The sequence below is a fragment of the Crocodylus siamensis genome, chromosome 12 (genome assembly GCF_052110815.1).
Source record: "Crocodylus siamensis isolate JL-2025a chromosome 12, ASM5211081v1, whole genome shotgun sequence".
NCBI classification, from domain to species: Eukaryota; Metazoa; Chordata; order Crocodylia; family Crocodylidae; genus Crocodylus; species Crocodylus siamensis.
This window is the reverse complement of record NC_143406.1, coordinates 3,712,552-3,727,136: the sequence shown is the minus strand read 5'-3', so window position 1 is coordinate 3,727,136 and position 14,585 is coordinate 3,712,552. Positions and strand designations below refer to the sequence as shown.

At 51.6% G+C, this 14,585-nt stretch overlaps 1 protein-coding gene across 1 annotated transcript; it reads left to right on the top strand.

Moving 5' to 3' along the window:
• The first annotated feature begins 5,392 nt into the window (after positions 1-5,392).
• TAS1R2 (taste 1 receptor member 2) lies at positions 5,393-12,690 on the top strand. Its single transcript, XM_090024666.1, has 7 exons — positions 5,393-5,568; positions 6,947-7,247; positions 7,891-8,661; positions 9,031-9,243; positions 9,840-9,960; positions 11,126-11,128; positions 11,234-12,690. Exons 1-7 carry the CDS (start codon positions 5,393-5,395, stop codon positions 12,160-12,162), a joined length of 2,514 nt encoding a protein of 837 aa, XP_089880792.1. The 3' UTR covers positions 12,163-12,690.
• Positions 12,691-14,585: the final 1,895 nt, after the last annotated feature.

Here is a 14,585-nt window from a genome sequence, read left to right as displayed (position 1 = left end):
CTTCAGGAGAATTCTTTTCCTCTCTGCAAATCTAGGTAGGACCAGGGCCTGTGGGAGGATTTGCTCATGACCAAAAAGCGTACAGTTTTTCAAAGGTGTTTAGCACCTTACCTTTACAGATTCAGGATGCCACTCAGTGAATATCTATCTGCCTTGCTGGACACGTGCATACTTGCTGGATTAATCCTGTATGGTGCTGAGTCCCCACCACAGCTCACACTGGGCTCATGTAGCAAGAGGACGCCACGCAAGCGCTGGACATTAATTGCCAGTGCAAGAATTGAGTTGAGCCTAGGCTCGGTTAGGAGCTGCAGTCACCAGGCCTGCAATGCTTCTGTCAAGGAGCTCATCTCTGCAGTGCTGTTTCCCTCCCCAGCCCAAACTGTGGGCAGTAGGAGATGGCACAGCCTTAATAAATTGCCATGGTAACTTCTGACAAAATCATCTGTTGTTTCAGAGCGCTTGAAACCTCAAAGAGAAAATCCCAGTGTTGTTTACTGGGCAAACACAGCGCCGGGGTAGCAAGCCACACGAATGCTGGAGGTTAGCCAAGAACCATCGGGGAGCATCTAACAGCTCCTTCTGCCTTTCATGCTCCCGTCAAATCCTTTCAAGCAGCATCTCACCCCTTTAATTCATACGTTCAGATGATAGACACTAATGGCGCTGCAATCTCCGCTAACACCTTCTCGGGATCCAGCAGCGATTTGCTTGGGAAACTGATCTGCATACCCATGCAGTTTGCAGCTTGTGGGCAGGCGAAAGTGCACTCGTCCCCCTGCCTTTTGGTCTACGGTGGGACCACCAGAGATTTGGCCCCTCATCCTGGAACTGAACGGGCTGCTGGCTCAGCCCTGCTAAAATCAGTAGGGCGGCACAAGCAGAGGCCTTACCGTGGGTCTCTAGGCAGGCTCCGTGCTCATGGAGTGCCCTCCCTCCAGCTACTGCTCAAGTCGAGTTCAGTGGGCAGGGCTGGACGTGCCCATTTTGGAGAGGGAGGAATTACGGCACTGAATTGGAGGCTCGGTGCTTCGCTCATGACACCGAAGGCCCACCAACTCCATGTGAAATCGTGGGTACTCTGCTTCTTAAAACTCCTGCTTGGCTTCTCCAGGATGGGCACCCAGAAATCTTCAAGTCCACAGCAATCTTCAAGCTTTTTCTTTTTCCTTTTTTTTTTTCAAATGTGGGGCTAAGTAACTGTCTCAAGGCCACAAAACATCAGTGGCAAAGTCTGATCCTGCTACCTTGTCCAGTTCATCCCTCCCCTTTACAAAGTCTTCGTCACATCTAATGCAGATGGTTGTTAATCTTCCACTTCTCCAGCCCGTGCCATGGGGACAAGTCTCGTGCACTGCTTTTATGCCCTGCCTCACCTGGCTGGTGTTACGTGCTCTCGTTCAGCCTGGAAGTGTTGCTCATTAGCAACAGAAGAGTGCAGAGGTGCCCATGGGCCAAACAGCTGGGAGCTCCCGGTCTCGGCAGACATAGGAAAGCGCAAGGGCTGAACTGCTGCAACAGCTGGGTTTTCTTACCAGGAGACGCCCCTCATCCAGAATTGTGAAGCCCTCTAGGCTTTCCTTGCTGTCGTCCTTGCTCCTTTTTCTTCTTAGGAGGCCTCCGGTCCCCAGAGCTCGATTCTTTCATTAGAATCAAGGTTGCTGTGGAAAAAAAAGCAGTGTCCATTTGACTTTCTCCCCCCAACCCCTTTCAAGAGCTGGTGCTGACCCACCGCTTGGGATCGCTGAGGTTGCACCTGCACATGGAAGAAAACCGGGTGATACAGGCAATGCAACTGGTCCAGGGGTGGCTGCGACACAACATCCTCACCGACCCATCTCCTGATGGATCCAAGCAGGGTCGTGCTGCTATTATGTGGCCAATGGAGATGTCCCTTTTTCCCCCCTGTGTATGTGGTGATTCAGGTGTGGCAAATTTAAGAAGAGATTCAAGAGCCAAAACTTTGGAGAATACGCTCCAGCCTGGGGCCACTCCCATGAGAGACTGAGCAGTTAAGGTCCATGATACTGCCTGTTAAATGTAACGCTGTTCGCCATCAGTTAACCCCCACACCTGTTCAGAAGCATTAAGGACACCCTGGGGAGGTGGAGTAGGGGGCAGGGCAGGAGGATTTTAGGGGTCATTACATAGGAAGCTGTACAAGAGGCATCGGTGGGACCACCCAATGGGCAGAAGGTGAAGCTCGTACCGCTCCAGATTCTCAGTTTCACACTGAAGATCAGGTGTTGCAGGTATGGGAAATGCATGCAAATCATGCACACGATTTGAATTTAAATGCCAGGCTAGGGGATGGTGGTGGAGCGGGGAGAGGAACTAGTATAGTAACATGCAAATAACCTTTGGGGACTGTAAGGGGTTTGCAGGCATTTTCCCATCACGGTACAGTACAGTCCCTGCTGTCAGGCCCCTGGGGGAGGAGGGCGGTGTACCTTACAACATAGGTGAAGCCTCAAGTCCCAGGACGTGGTTAATTCCTTCCTCTCCACATCTGCAGACTGGGTTGCGTAGGAGGCCCAAACCCTAGCCACAGACCTGATCTGCCAGCCTCGCAGGTCAATAAATAGGAACAATGGGAGTAATTAAATACAGAGCCAATGTAATTTAACTGCATTGTGGTGCACCGGCCAAGAGTGCATTTAACCTGGGCGCTGGACTTCTGTACTGAGCAGGCAGCAGGTACGGTCTCCGTGAGACCCCCAAAGCTAAGAGCATGATGCACAGCCACCCCCATGATGCACGAGACAGTGCTCCAGCCTGTCCAGCTTACACAAAGTCTTGAACTGGGAACAGATCAGTTCTGCCGCCACCAATTCCCCCAGAGAGCCCTCAATGAACAGCACCCCATTATTAGTACCAGAAATGTGAGGGATTGATTGAGTGACTGGCTTCTGTGTTTCTGAAGGTGCAGGTATTTGCTCCTGTAGCTTAAGGCCCTTCAATTCCTGACTGCAGCATGCTGGTAAAGCCCATGCACCGCAACAGAGATCCAGACCTCTTGGGTTTGGCGCTGTATAACTATATAGCCAGACAGGCCCTGGCCTCAAATAACGTCTCAATAGAAGAGACAGAAACCAGATAAGAGGGGAACAAAGGCACAGAGAGGAAATGTTTTGCCTAACATCCCACAGCACTCACGGGCACCCAGGGGCTGCTAGATGATGCTACTGCTCCACAACTTGCAGGCTTAAAAAAAAAAAAAAACCCCCTTCAAAACACAGCTACCTACATCCTGGCTTCCTTCAGGGTGAAGCAGCAGTCCTCCCTTTGCACAGCCCGGGCCCATCGCTTGCCTCAAAGAACAAATTCGACCAGGCCTCGCCCACACTTAACACGCGTGCAAACAAAACCCCAAGCAAATATGAGCTGCGGCTCATTTCCATGGCTGAGACACCGGGGCTGGGCATGGAGCTGGCAAAAGGGCACTGCTGGGGCAGGTGAGATTGCAGACTTCACGTCTGTGCTCCTGTCTGTTCTTTGTGTCGTGCCGGTTCCTAGAAACACCAGCCACGGCCGGGGCTGTACACACAGAACAAAAAATGACCCGCTTCTGAGCAAGTGTCTTCAGGCGAGCTGAAAATGAAATGAAGTCTGCCCGCTTGGCGCGGTAGTCTGTCTTTAAAGCGGGCAGTTCTGCATTTGCCTCAGTTTGGGGCTTTTCCCCCCTATTTGGGGGCAAGGGGTAGGGATCACTTCTATACAGCATGGTGGTTTGGGACGAGGGCTGGTACGCCCATTCTGTGTTACACACACATCCAGAAGCACCCAACAAAGCTCACAATCTCCTTGGTCTCTAGCGCTCTTTGGTGCTGTGATGACTTTGCTGTTGCTAAACACTGGCCATTAGACCCTTGTTTCAGCACCTGCTAGACCAGGGGTCGGCAATGTTTTTGGATAGAGTGCTGAAAACACCCGCAACTTTGACTTGTAAAATGTTGGTGTGCCGGGGCGGACGGTGGGGGAGTAATGAGGGGCCCGATCCTTGTGGTGGCAGCGCAGCCCCGGCCCCCGCCCCATCATCCACCCCAAGATGCACATGCCAAGCAAAAAGCCCTTGTGTGCCACGCTCTGGCACCCGTGCCGGGGGGTTGCCTACCTCTGTGCTAGCTGCTACCTTTCCTTGCAGTCTCCTTCAGAGGAAGCTGAAATCGTTCAGCACTTCCCAAGCTGTTCTTATTTAATGAGTGACCTGAGCAGCGAGACGCTCCAGTCATAGACTTAGGACTGCACTGAAGAACCTGCGGTCTAATAAAAGCTTGTAGAGGATGCCGCCTTTCCCCAAATTAAAAGTCGAGCTGGAAGTGAAAAAAATATCCCCTGTGTCTTAAAAAACTGGGGTGGCACGTATACTGCCAGAAATCAGAGCCTGGCTGGATGAAGCCAGGCTCCATGCTGCTGGCTTGCCACGGCTGCAGCCTCCACAGGCCCTCAGGACTCCAGGTAAGGCTGCTGTGGCCAACCCAGGTGCTGGTCCCAGCCTCCCTAACCCCAGCTGGGACAACGTGCCATGCGCCGGAGCACACCTGCACGTGTGTTTCCCACGGATAAGTAGCAGCATCACACTGTGTCGCTGCTGTTTGTCCCCAAGGAAATGCACGCTCCTGCTTATGGGGACAGCAAAACTGATCCTACATACCACAATGCCTAAAGAATTGGAAATACTTATAGAAACATCCTCCTCGGTCTTAAGTGTTGCTGACAACAAGCTACACAACACAGATTACAGGCAGTTGCAATGTCACAGCAAGTCTTCAAGGCAGCCAGGGACTGGCTTTGACCTTGCTACCTCTACTGAGACAACCCTCGTTCATTTATTCTTAGTTTGTTCAGCAGAAGCATCTACGTCCCTCCTCCAAGATCTCAACCACTGTACTGGTTGCTGCAGGCACAAAAGGAGAGAAATCCCCTGCCCTGATGCTCTTATTACAGCCTGAGAGTACAAGATGGACAAAGGGCATGAGAGAGAAATGGAGGTACAGAGAGATGAAGTGACTGCTCCAAGGTTGCAAGAAGCTAAGCCACAGCTCTGTCTGCCCCTCCAGTGCTCTGCCCACGAGACCACGTGGCCTCCCATGAAACGGTGGAGTTGAGGATCTTCAGGGCACTGGCAGATGGAGCAGCCCACTAACAAAGACGAGCGTCACCTACACATCTTCACAAGGTGTTTTCTCTTGCAGGCAGCTCGTGCACCAGATTTCACTGCCCATGACATTGCAACAACCCATGACGGGATGGAAATGTGTTCAGGACGGTGCCTGAAATGCATGTAAATAAGTCAGGGCAAACAGACGAAAACAAGCACCAAGTTGGTGGATCCAAGGCAGGAACCTGCTGCAGCCGCTCGCCCGCGGACTGGGGTTCAGGCAGCAGCGCCATGAGGGAGGCCAGGTTGTGTTTCAGTGCCTTGCTGATCGCAACCAGCTTGAAAACGCTCACCGCTTCCGACTTCCGTCTAGCAGGCGATTACGTGCTCGGGGGGCTCTTCTCGCTGCATGCTGAAACGGTGGGCAAGTCCCCTTTCATCCGCGCAGAGGTGCCACGATGTCAGACGTAAGTAGCATCCGGCAAGAGTTTATCCTCAGACCACGGCACAGGACAGGTGTTGCGGTAGATGCTCAGGGCTGGGACTCACTTGATCTGGGCTCGGTTTGCGAGCCAGAAGTTAAGCCGACATTGTCAAGCCAGATGCTTGTCACCTTGTAGGAAACGGTAGCCATGCATTGCACATCTACTCGTTGGCCTTCGAAAAGATCCCTGGTAAGCACCCAAGTTGAAGCAACCGAAATTTGAAGGCCATGGAGAAGTTTAATCTCTTAAAAATTTCTCATACAACAGCAATGCTCCCCCTCCTGCCCCTTGTCTATTTAAACTGTAAACTCTTCAGTGAGCAACAGATCCTGCCCTATGCATATGTACAGCACCTGGCACAAACAGCAGCAGGAGGAGGAGACTTGGAAGACCAAACTTTAACTCCTTTCTCTGCCACATACTCCCTATGAGACCTTGGGCAAGTCACTTCAGGTCTGTGTTTCATTTTTTCCCATTCTGTAAAGCAGCAATAATAATAGCGATACCCTGCCACAGAGACATATGGTGAGGGTAAGTACATTCAAGTTTCAGGGGCTCTGAACCGTGCCCAAGTTTCATTAATAGCAAATATCCTGGTTTGGATACCCTAATACAAAGAGCCATGGCGTGATGCAGGGTTTGTAGAAATCAGACAACTGTCTTGAATCCAGGATGGTAGGCTATGCAGCTGTGGACATACACTTCATACGTTGTCCAATTCAGAAGAAAAGCAGTAGTTTTTGCTGCAGACAGAGCTGGGCGACATTTTTCTAAATATAAAACCAGGCTTCGGTAAACAGCGTCACAGTGTTGTGGGGGTTTCTTGTCTAAGCTGCCCCACCCCCTGCCTTAGCAGGAAAGAGCACCGGGGTCAGATGACCCCGGCAAGGTGCTCATCTAAAAATTCAGGGGAAAGCACCAGGACGTTTCATTTGAAAAATGTCCAAAGGAAGAATATTTTGGTTGGAAACAAAGTCTCGTTTTACGTCAAGGCCATTAACAAACGTCAGGCGTTTGAAAGTGGAACAGACCCTTTTGCTCAACTTAAAACAACAAGAATAAGAATAGTAATTCTGGCTTTTCAGTGTGCTGCGAGGGCTGGTTTCAGGCTGCTCGATTGGCTCGCTCGATTTGAGACACCTTCAGCAAGGGGGCAGGGTGATGGGAATCACTTATTTACACAGGTCTCTGCGTCTTATGGCAGAATTTGGGGCCCAGGCTTGAGGCTGCTGGGGGCTCGTTCCAGGGGCTTGTTTCTTTTAGACTGCTATATCACACAGCACTAAACGAGGGTAGGGTTTGGAGGATGGGGTCTGTCCCCCTTTGCAACTTGCAACCCATGATTTTATGCTCCTCCTAGGTTTAACCTGAAGGTTGTAGGCTACAGCTTCCTCCAGGCCATGAGATTTGCAGTGGAGGAGATCAACAACAGCAGCACCCTGCTGCCCGGGGTCTCCCTGGGCTACGAGATGGTCGATGTCTGCTATCACACCAACGTCGTGCACCCGCTCCTGTATTTCCTCGCCAACAACCACTCCAAGGTGCAGCTGCAGGAGAGCTACACGTGCTACCAGCCCCGCGTCCTGGCCGTTGTTGGCCCTGACTCCTCTCCAGAAGCCGTCACCATGGCCAACGTCCTGAGTCTCTTCCTCATCCCCCAGGTAAGTCGGGGCCCGTGTTATTGCTGGGAAACCCCTCCGAGATTCCCGTCACTGTAGGTTTCAGGATCAGGACCACTGTGCTTTGATTTGAAGAGCATCGGCAAACTTCAGCCTTCATCAGCAACAGGGTGAGACAATTGCCCGGTGCTTGCTTTAGGACTCTCTAGTCATCTCAGACATCGGCCAGGCCAGATGTTGGAGGCCCTGCTGCTGGATTCCCCAGCGGGACCTTTCGGGATGTTCCAGGACTCGGGCATAACGGCGCTTTGTTGAGTATGCCTGTCTCCTCTGCGCGGTCCAATTATTACCATCATCTGATTTCCCAGCTCGGTGGTTCTCCACCTTGTGAAACCCGCCCTTCGGAAAATGCCGGCTCTTAGTTTTCACTCGGCTTTTGGCCGCAAAAAAAATAACAAAGCAGCTCCGATGCTGCAACCAACTCGGGAAGAACAGCAGGGCAGGAGATTTTTAAAACTCCGGATCCCTGTTGGAAATCTCTGGGTGCATCTTGGGGACCAGGTTGGCACATCCGACAGCGCTAACATTGTGCGGCGCCGGGGCACCCTGGCTGACAACCGCGAGGCAATGCAGAGTTTGGTTTGCCCGTTCTCTTCATCTAACAGCTTCTCTCCCTCGCTCCCAGATCACCTACACTGCAACCACCGAATCCCTGAGGAACCCCAAACGCTTCCCTGTTGCCTTCCGCACCATCCCCAGCACCGAGCAGATGATCAAGGCCATGCTGCTCCTGCTGAAGCATTTTCACTGGAACTGGGTCATCGTGCTGTTCGGCGACGATGATTATGGGCAGGAGAATCTGAAGCTCTTGCGGTTCTGGGCTACGGGGGTCTGTATAGCGTTTCAGGAGAGCATCCCGGTGCCCCGTGGCAGCCAGATGCTGTCACTAGAGCAGCAAGCGAAGGTCCAGGACATTATTAACATGTTCCACCAGAGCACTGCCAAGGTGGTCCTTGTTCTGACCTTGGACTTGATGCTCCCGTTCTTCTTCCAGGAGGCCGTCCGCCAGAACGTTACAGACTTGGTGTGGATTGGCACCGAAGCCTGGGCCACCGATCCCAGTTTGCACAGCATCACCAACATCAGCAGGTTGGGCACCTTCTTGGGGGTGGCAGTCAGAGAGGTCCCCATCCCTGGTTTCAGTACCTTCAGGGCCAAGGCTCCTTCCAACCAGACTGGAGGAGCTGGAACATGGGCAAGCGACCAAGGGACTTGCAACCAAGTATGTGACCGGTGCTTCTTGGCGGCCAAGCAAAGAGAGAAGGAGCTGAGCGACTCTGGGGAGCGCACAGACTTCAACGTCTACTCCGCCGTCTACGTCTTTGCTCACGCTTTGCACCGGCTGCTGCGCTGCGGCTCCACGGGATGTCACAAGCGGACGGTGTACCCCTGGCAGGTGGGTGTTGTGCTGAGGGCCTTGCTTTAATGACGAGCTGGTTCAAGGGACTGGGAGAGGACTGTAGAGGGTTTAGCCTACAGGTCTAATCCAGCCCAAGTGGCTAGAAACCATCTCCAGTGGCAACTCGGTGGTCTGTGTGAGAGAGATCAAAGGACTTGGTCCCAGGGCCTCGCACACGCGGCCGTTCTAGAAGTACAGTCTCCTTGTGCAGCAGGGGCAGATGCAGGGTGCCTCCATGTTAGGTGAAATAAGCCAGCGCAAGTCCTCAAGGACACTAGAAACACACTTCCAGCCGCTCTTCGAGCTCCAGTGCCCAGCAGTGCTACGCACGCGCTGATCGACCTTGTCTGCCGTCTCCACTCGCAGTTGCTGCCGGAGGTGCGCCAGGTGGATTTCTCTCTGCTCAACAACAAGATCCGGTTCGATGAGAACGGCGATCCCCCAAACAGCTTTGCGATCGTGCAGTGGCGGTGGGACCAGGACAGCCACCTGTTCAAGAAGATCGCTTACTACAGCACCATGCACCAGAAGCTGCTGTTCGGCACGGACAACATCTCTTGGCATACTCCAGGCAACACGGCAAGTGCCCTCCACCCGATTCTCACATCACGCGGGCTGGTTGTGCCCGCCCGAGGAACACGCGCTCCAGCATGCCAATTCTGGCACGTGTGCCAGTCCGGGGACATGCAACAGAAGCAGGCCCAGGCTGCTGCTTGTGTGGGCAAAGGAGGCTTGAATGTTTGCCCCTTTGCTTTAAAATTCAAAATTGTCTCCGTCAGAAGAACCGTTCGTCCCACGGTTTCTCTGATGCAGCAGTGACACCCAGTGGCTGGTCAGCTTATATCCAGGTCCCTGTGATGCCTTTTGGGCTATTCCGGGCCACCCTTTCCATTTAAAGGCGATGCAGCGTTCCTGAGCTCCACGTCTGGGTGTCCCGGCAATTGGAAAATACCAATTTATTGATCACGAGAGCTTTTTGCCCAAGCCATCGCACTTTGTGTCCTCTTTCAAGGCAGCACGTGACCTGGTTGGCTTTTTCCCAGCTGTGTGTCCTTTCCTTTCCATGTTGTGACCAAGTGAACATGGATAACGATAACTGTCATGAAGTCATTTCAGGCTCTCTCAGCTGAACTGTACATTGTTATAGGCTCTTCCTCAAATTTCTTTACATCCAGGTGCCTGTATCCATCTGTTCCAACCAGTGCATCCCCGGGCAACGGAAAAAGCCCATTGGCCTCCATCCCTGCTGTTTTGAGTGTGTTGACTGTGAAGCAGGGACTTACTTCAACAAGAGCGGTAAGCAAAATGCGGTTTACAAGCCTCCACTGCATGTTGTTTTCATGCCTTCCTGCAGCGCTGGTACCCAGCAGAGGATGGAGCCCAGAACTAGAGTTTCTTGGCCATGGGAAAAGGTAGTAGGCGGTGAAACCTCTGCCTTATGTCATGCATGAGATCAGACCTAATGGTCTCTTCTGGCTTTGCAATAGATCTTTGAAGGCAGCACTGGATAAGGAGTTGGACACACTAGGTTCGGTTCTGGGCTCCACCCCATGCATCCTGCATGATTTTAGCCAAGCGTCTTAGGTCCTCTCTGCTGCTCGGTCCCATCTCTGCGAAGTGAGGATAACAGTCTTGTTCATTTAGATTGCAGACTCTGGGACAGGGAAGGTGGTTGTGCAGTGCCCAGCATGAGAGGACCTCAACTTTGGCAAGGCCACTGTAGGAGCAATAAGATAACCCCAAGGCCAGGCTGATTCTCATCGTTCCAGATGCTTTGTCATTAGTGAAGGGGAGGAGCAGCGGCAAGTCCTGACTTCTAACGCACGTTCCTCCCATAACCACAGGCAAGCCTGCTGTAGTTTCCCTCTTTACCAAAGTGAACATCCTGGTAGCTTAAACGTGCTCCCATTTGAGGAGGTCCCACAATATAGGCATTATGTTTGCCAAGCACCATACGTCCTGAAACAGCCCAGACAAAACCATGCAAGGAAACTTGGCCACTGTCGGTGGACAGCCCCGTTGATGTGGAGCACAACAGAGAAACCATACACGGAAGATATTACTGCCAAGTGGAAACGTTAAGGAGATTTTGGGAGGGAAAATCTCATCAGTCCCACGGGAACTCGGGTCTCGTTAAAAATCCACACTCGTCCTCTCTTGGATCGCTGGGAACCAGGCGGTGTTTTACTTCTCATTTGTTTTAAAACTTGGTCTGAGAACAGCAGTGTCTCCCTAAGAGGAGCCTGAGCATCAGGTCAGCTATCTGTCAGAAAGCAAATCCCTTATCTCACAAGCAGTCCTGCCCTGCTCTTTGGGGCTCAAGGTGCTGCACAGGTTGCACGTGGTGATTTTAGTTACTGCGATATACCTCATCTTTGGGTGTCTTTTGGGGGTCTCCCATTCCAGCTGCAGGCAGGTCAGATCTGACTTAGTTAGTGAGATATTATCATATCAGTCTGAGCTGGTATGACTGCCCAAATCCAAAAGCACTCCCACTAGATTTTACTAGGCATATATATAGGAGGGACCACCCTCAATTGACTCACGAAGGTCCGGTTTTGTTTTACAGACCACTACAACTGTCAGCCTTGTCCTGTCACCCACTGGTCCAATGCCAGAAGTCAAACGTGCCACCCGAAGGTCGTGACGTATCTGGCCTGGCACGATCACAGAGCTGTGGTGCTCTTGATAGTCTCACTGTTGGGCCTTTTAACCACCCTAGCAACACTGCTCACATTTGCCTTTCATTTGCGTACCCCCATGGTGAAGTCTGCAGGAGGCGGGATGTGCTTGCTCATGTTGGCCGCTCTGGTCATTTGTTTCCTCAACATCCTTGCGTATGTAGGAATCCCAACAGAGTTCAAGTGTGTGTGGCGGCAGACTGTGTCCAGCTTCTGCTTCACCCTGTGCATCTCCTGCATCGTGATCAGGTCCCTCCAGATCGTCTGCATCTTCAAGCTCATGGCAAAGCTGCTCAAAGCCTATAACTACTGGACCAAGTACAAAGGGCCATACATTTTCATGGCCGTGGTTTTAGCTCTGAAAACTGTTACTCTGATGATCAACTTTCTCATCAGCTCACCGGCTCCTGTCGAGTTGCCCTTAGAGGACAACCCTGCAATATTGGTCCTGGATTGCAAGAAGACTCCTGCGTTTCTTCAAATGTTGGACACTGCCTTAGATATGTCCCTCTCCGTTCTGTGCTTCTGTTTTGCCTACCTTGGCAAAGAGTTTCCCAAAAACTACAATGAAGCCAAGTACATCACGCTATGGACAACTTCCTACTTCACCTCTTGGGCGATACTCTTTGTGGCCATAACTCTGTACCCAGGGGTGCTGGTACCCTTCTTCAGTGCTCTATTTAGTGTAGTCAATTTGTTTGGGATTGTCATAGGTTACTTCGGTCCCAAGTGTTATATCATTTTCTTCCACCCAGAACGCAACACGTCAGCTTACTTCCAAACAGACATCCAGACTTATACCATGAGGCGGAAATAGTCCGATGACTGTAGCTCAAGAGATACAGCCCTCTCATGGAAGAAGTCCCAATTCCAATGTTTTCCTATGTTGGAGTCTCATAAATGTGCGAGTCCTGCAAATTCCCTTCTAATGGGATAATGTTGGTTTTTTGTTTTTTTTTATTTGAAGCCAACAAACAATTATGAAGTAAGAAACAGTGGGGTGGATGGAGGACTTGTCACATAAGGACTAAGGGGACCATGCGACATGATCAGCTGGAAGCCACCAGGGGCTGCATGGTGATGATTAACCTGAAGCCATTATTCCAAGAAATTTGACAATCCCATTCCCAAACTCAAGCCCAGGCAAGCCCATCACTGTCCTAATCTCTGGTTCTTTCATTTGCTACTTAAATCACTGACCTTTAATGAGGGGATTAAGACCATTGCCTTCAGGGAAAGTAACACGTGCAATGACAATGTCCCAACCTTTAGCTTCAAGGCCCTGCGAGAAATTCCCACCGGACTCCCCCCTGCTGCTCTCATTTCATTGCCTGTAGAGTCAGGAACCGAGTGCTACCCTGCAGGTCAGTTGGAAAATACCTGTTTCCAGCACTGCCAGGATGAAGTGGCTCTGCCTTCATACAGCTAGACTTCTCCGGGTCCCCACTATAGCTCGATCAGTGGGGCCCAATCCTGTGGATGCCATTATAGCACAATGCAGCTGTTAGCAAGGGTGACAAGAAATTAAGCTCCCGAATTTTCCTTAAGAGGCTACTCATTTTGGATACCTCCATTAGAGGCTTGGAAAGCTTTGTGTTGAAAGCTTCATGCACTTTCAGGTGCTCAGTTCTGCCAGAATAATGTGGGCCCTTAAGAGGTCTCCAAAAACCTGCATCCCAAACTCAGTCACCGTCAATGACAATTTTGTCTCAGACAACCACAGATAGATAGCCATGGCTGCAGGTCTTCCATCCCACGAAACCCAAGCAAGCAAAACATCATGGATATGTGACCTGCAGGAAGGACGCATCAAACCATCCAGGCAAGGTAGACAACTAGCATTGTTATCTGAATGAACAAACACACCAGAAAGTAATGGGCAGCCCGTTCCAGGTGACACAGCCCTGTCCGAGTCCGATGCTGGTAGAGTTTTGTGCTTCTCCCATAATAAAAAAGTCATTAAAACAGACGTGGTTTGTTCAGATTTACTCAGGTCTGATAAAGGACTAATGCACCCAAGATTTGGGATTATGATAATCTAGAGCAGAGATTAGCAACATACAGTCCATAGGCCAGATCTCGCCTAGGGAGCTATTGCATCCAGCCAATGGAGCTGGGGGTGGGGGGCTTTGCCCATGCCATGGCCAGGCAACAGGGAGAGGCAGCAATGGACAGATGCACCAGCCCATTTCAGACCTGAGCTGGCTGATATGGCCTGTCACAGCAAAACCTTGCCCACTGCTGACCTAGAGAATCCAGATGAAATGGTGACTATTGGGTTAGGCATCAAAAGTGAGCAGGAAGTGACAACCTGCTGGACAAGACGACCGGTGGACCAGGGAGGGGACGGTCCCACAGCAGAACAGCAACCCGCTGCAGGACCAGGGCTCCCATGTCCCAGGCTGGACTCCTGCAAAACAGAGCGCACTGCCTACCATCTCGGGCTCATCCCAGGATGATAAGGGCATCACAGACCATCCTGATTTCAGAGCTGTGGAGGAGCCTGTGCCCCAAAACAGCCTGGCTAAAGGCAGTGGCAGATACAGGTACTCTGAAGCCCCTGGGAGAAGAGAAAAAGCTTTTCCAGCCCAATTCCCAGACTACAGGGTTTGGATAAGCAACCTGCTGCCAATTCAAACTGCACCTCTCCATCTTTGAGGTTAGCCTATCAGCTCATTTAAATCTCATTAAGGGATCGGACTTGCACCCTCCCTCCCCACCCGGAAGCCAGAAAACCTGGAGTTGCAGCTCAGGCACTGAGCGTTCAGAGGCTGCCTTTGACTCATGCCTTTTATGACTTAAGGCCAGGATGTCAAGTGGATTTTTAGCCTTAACTCTGAATTTCATGGCTTTTGTGACTTTAAATCAGGGCCCTAATGCTATTTCAACAGCTCTCTTTTTGAAGCTGATAAACGTGTCTCTGTGCGTTTGGGGGAAGGCGGGAAGATGCGGGGACGGAGGAGAAAGTTCCCAACATTTTTATTGGGCCACGATGCCTTCCTCTGCCTGCCCAAGAGGTTCGAACTCTCCGCCCAGGATGGGGGACAGAGACCCTCCTGCCCCCGGGGAGGGGGAAGGAGAGTGAGGCCTGGTGGGTTGTCTTTACAGGATCTCAACACACAATTCCCATGCGTCAGAAAGGCAACAAGTCAAGGGCACATCTCAAGCACGTTTTCAGTCCTCCCCTGTGCCAGTCACCACCCTTCGACTGACTCCTACCTTCTCCCCTGTGCTCCCACG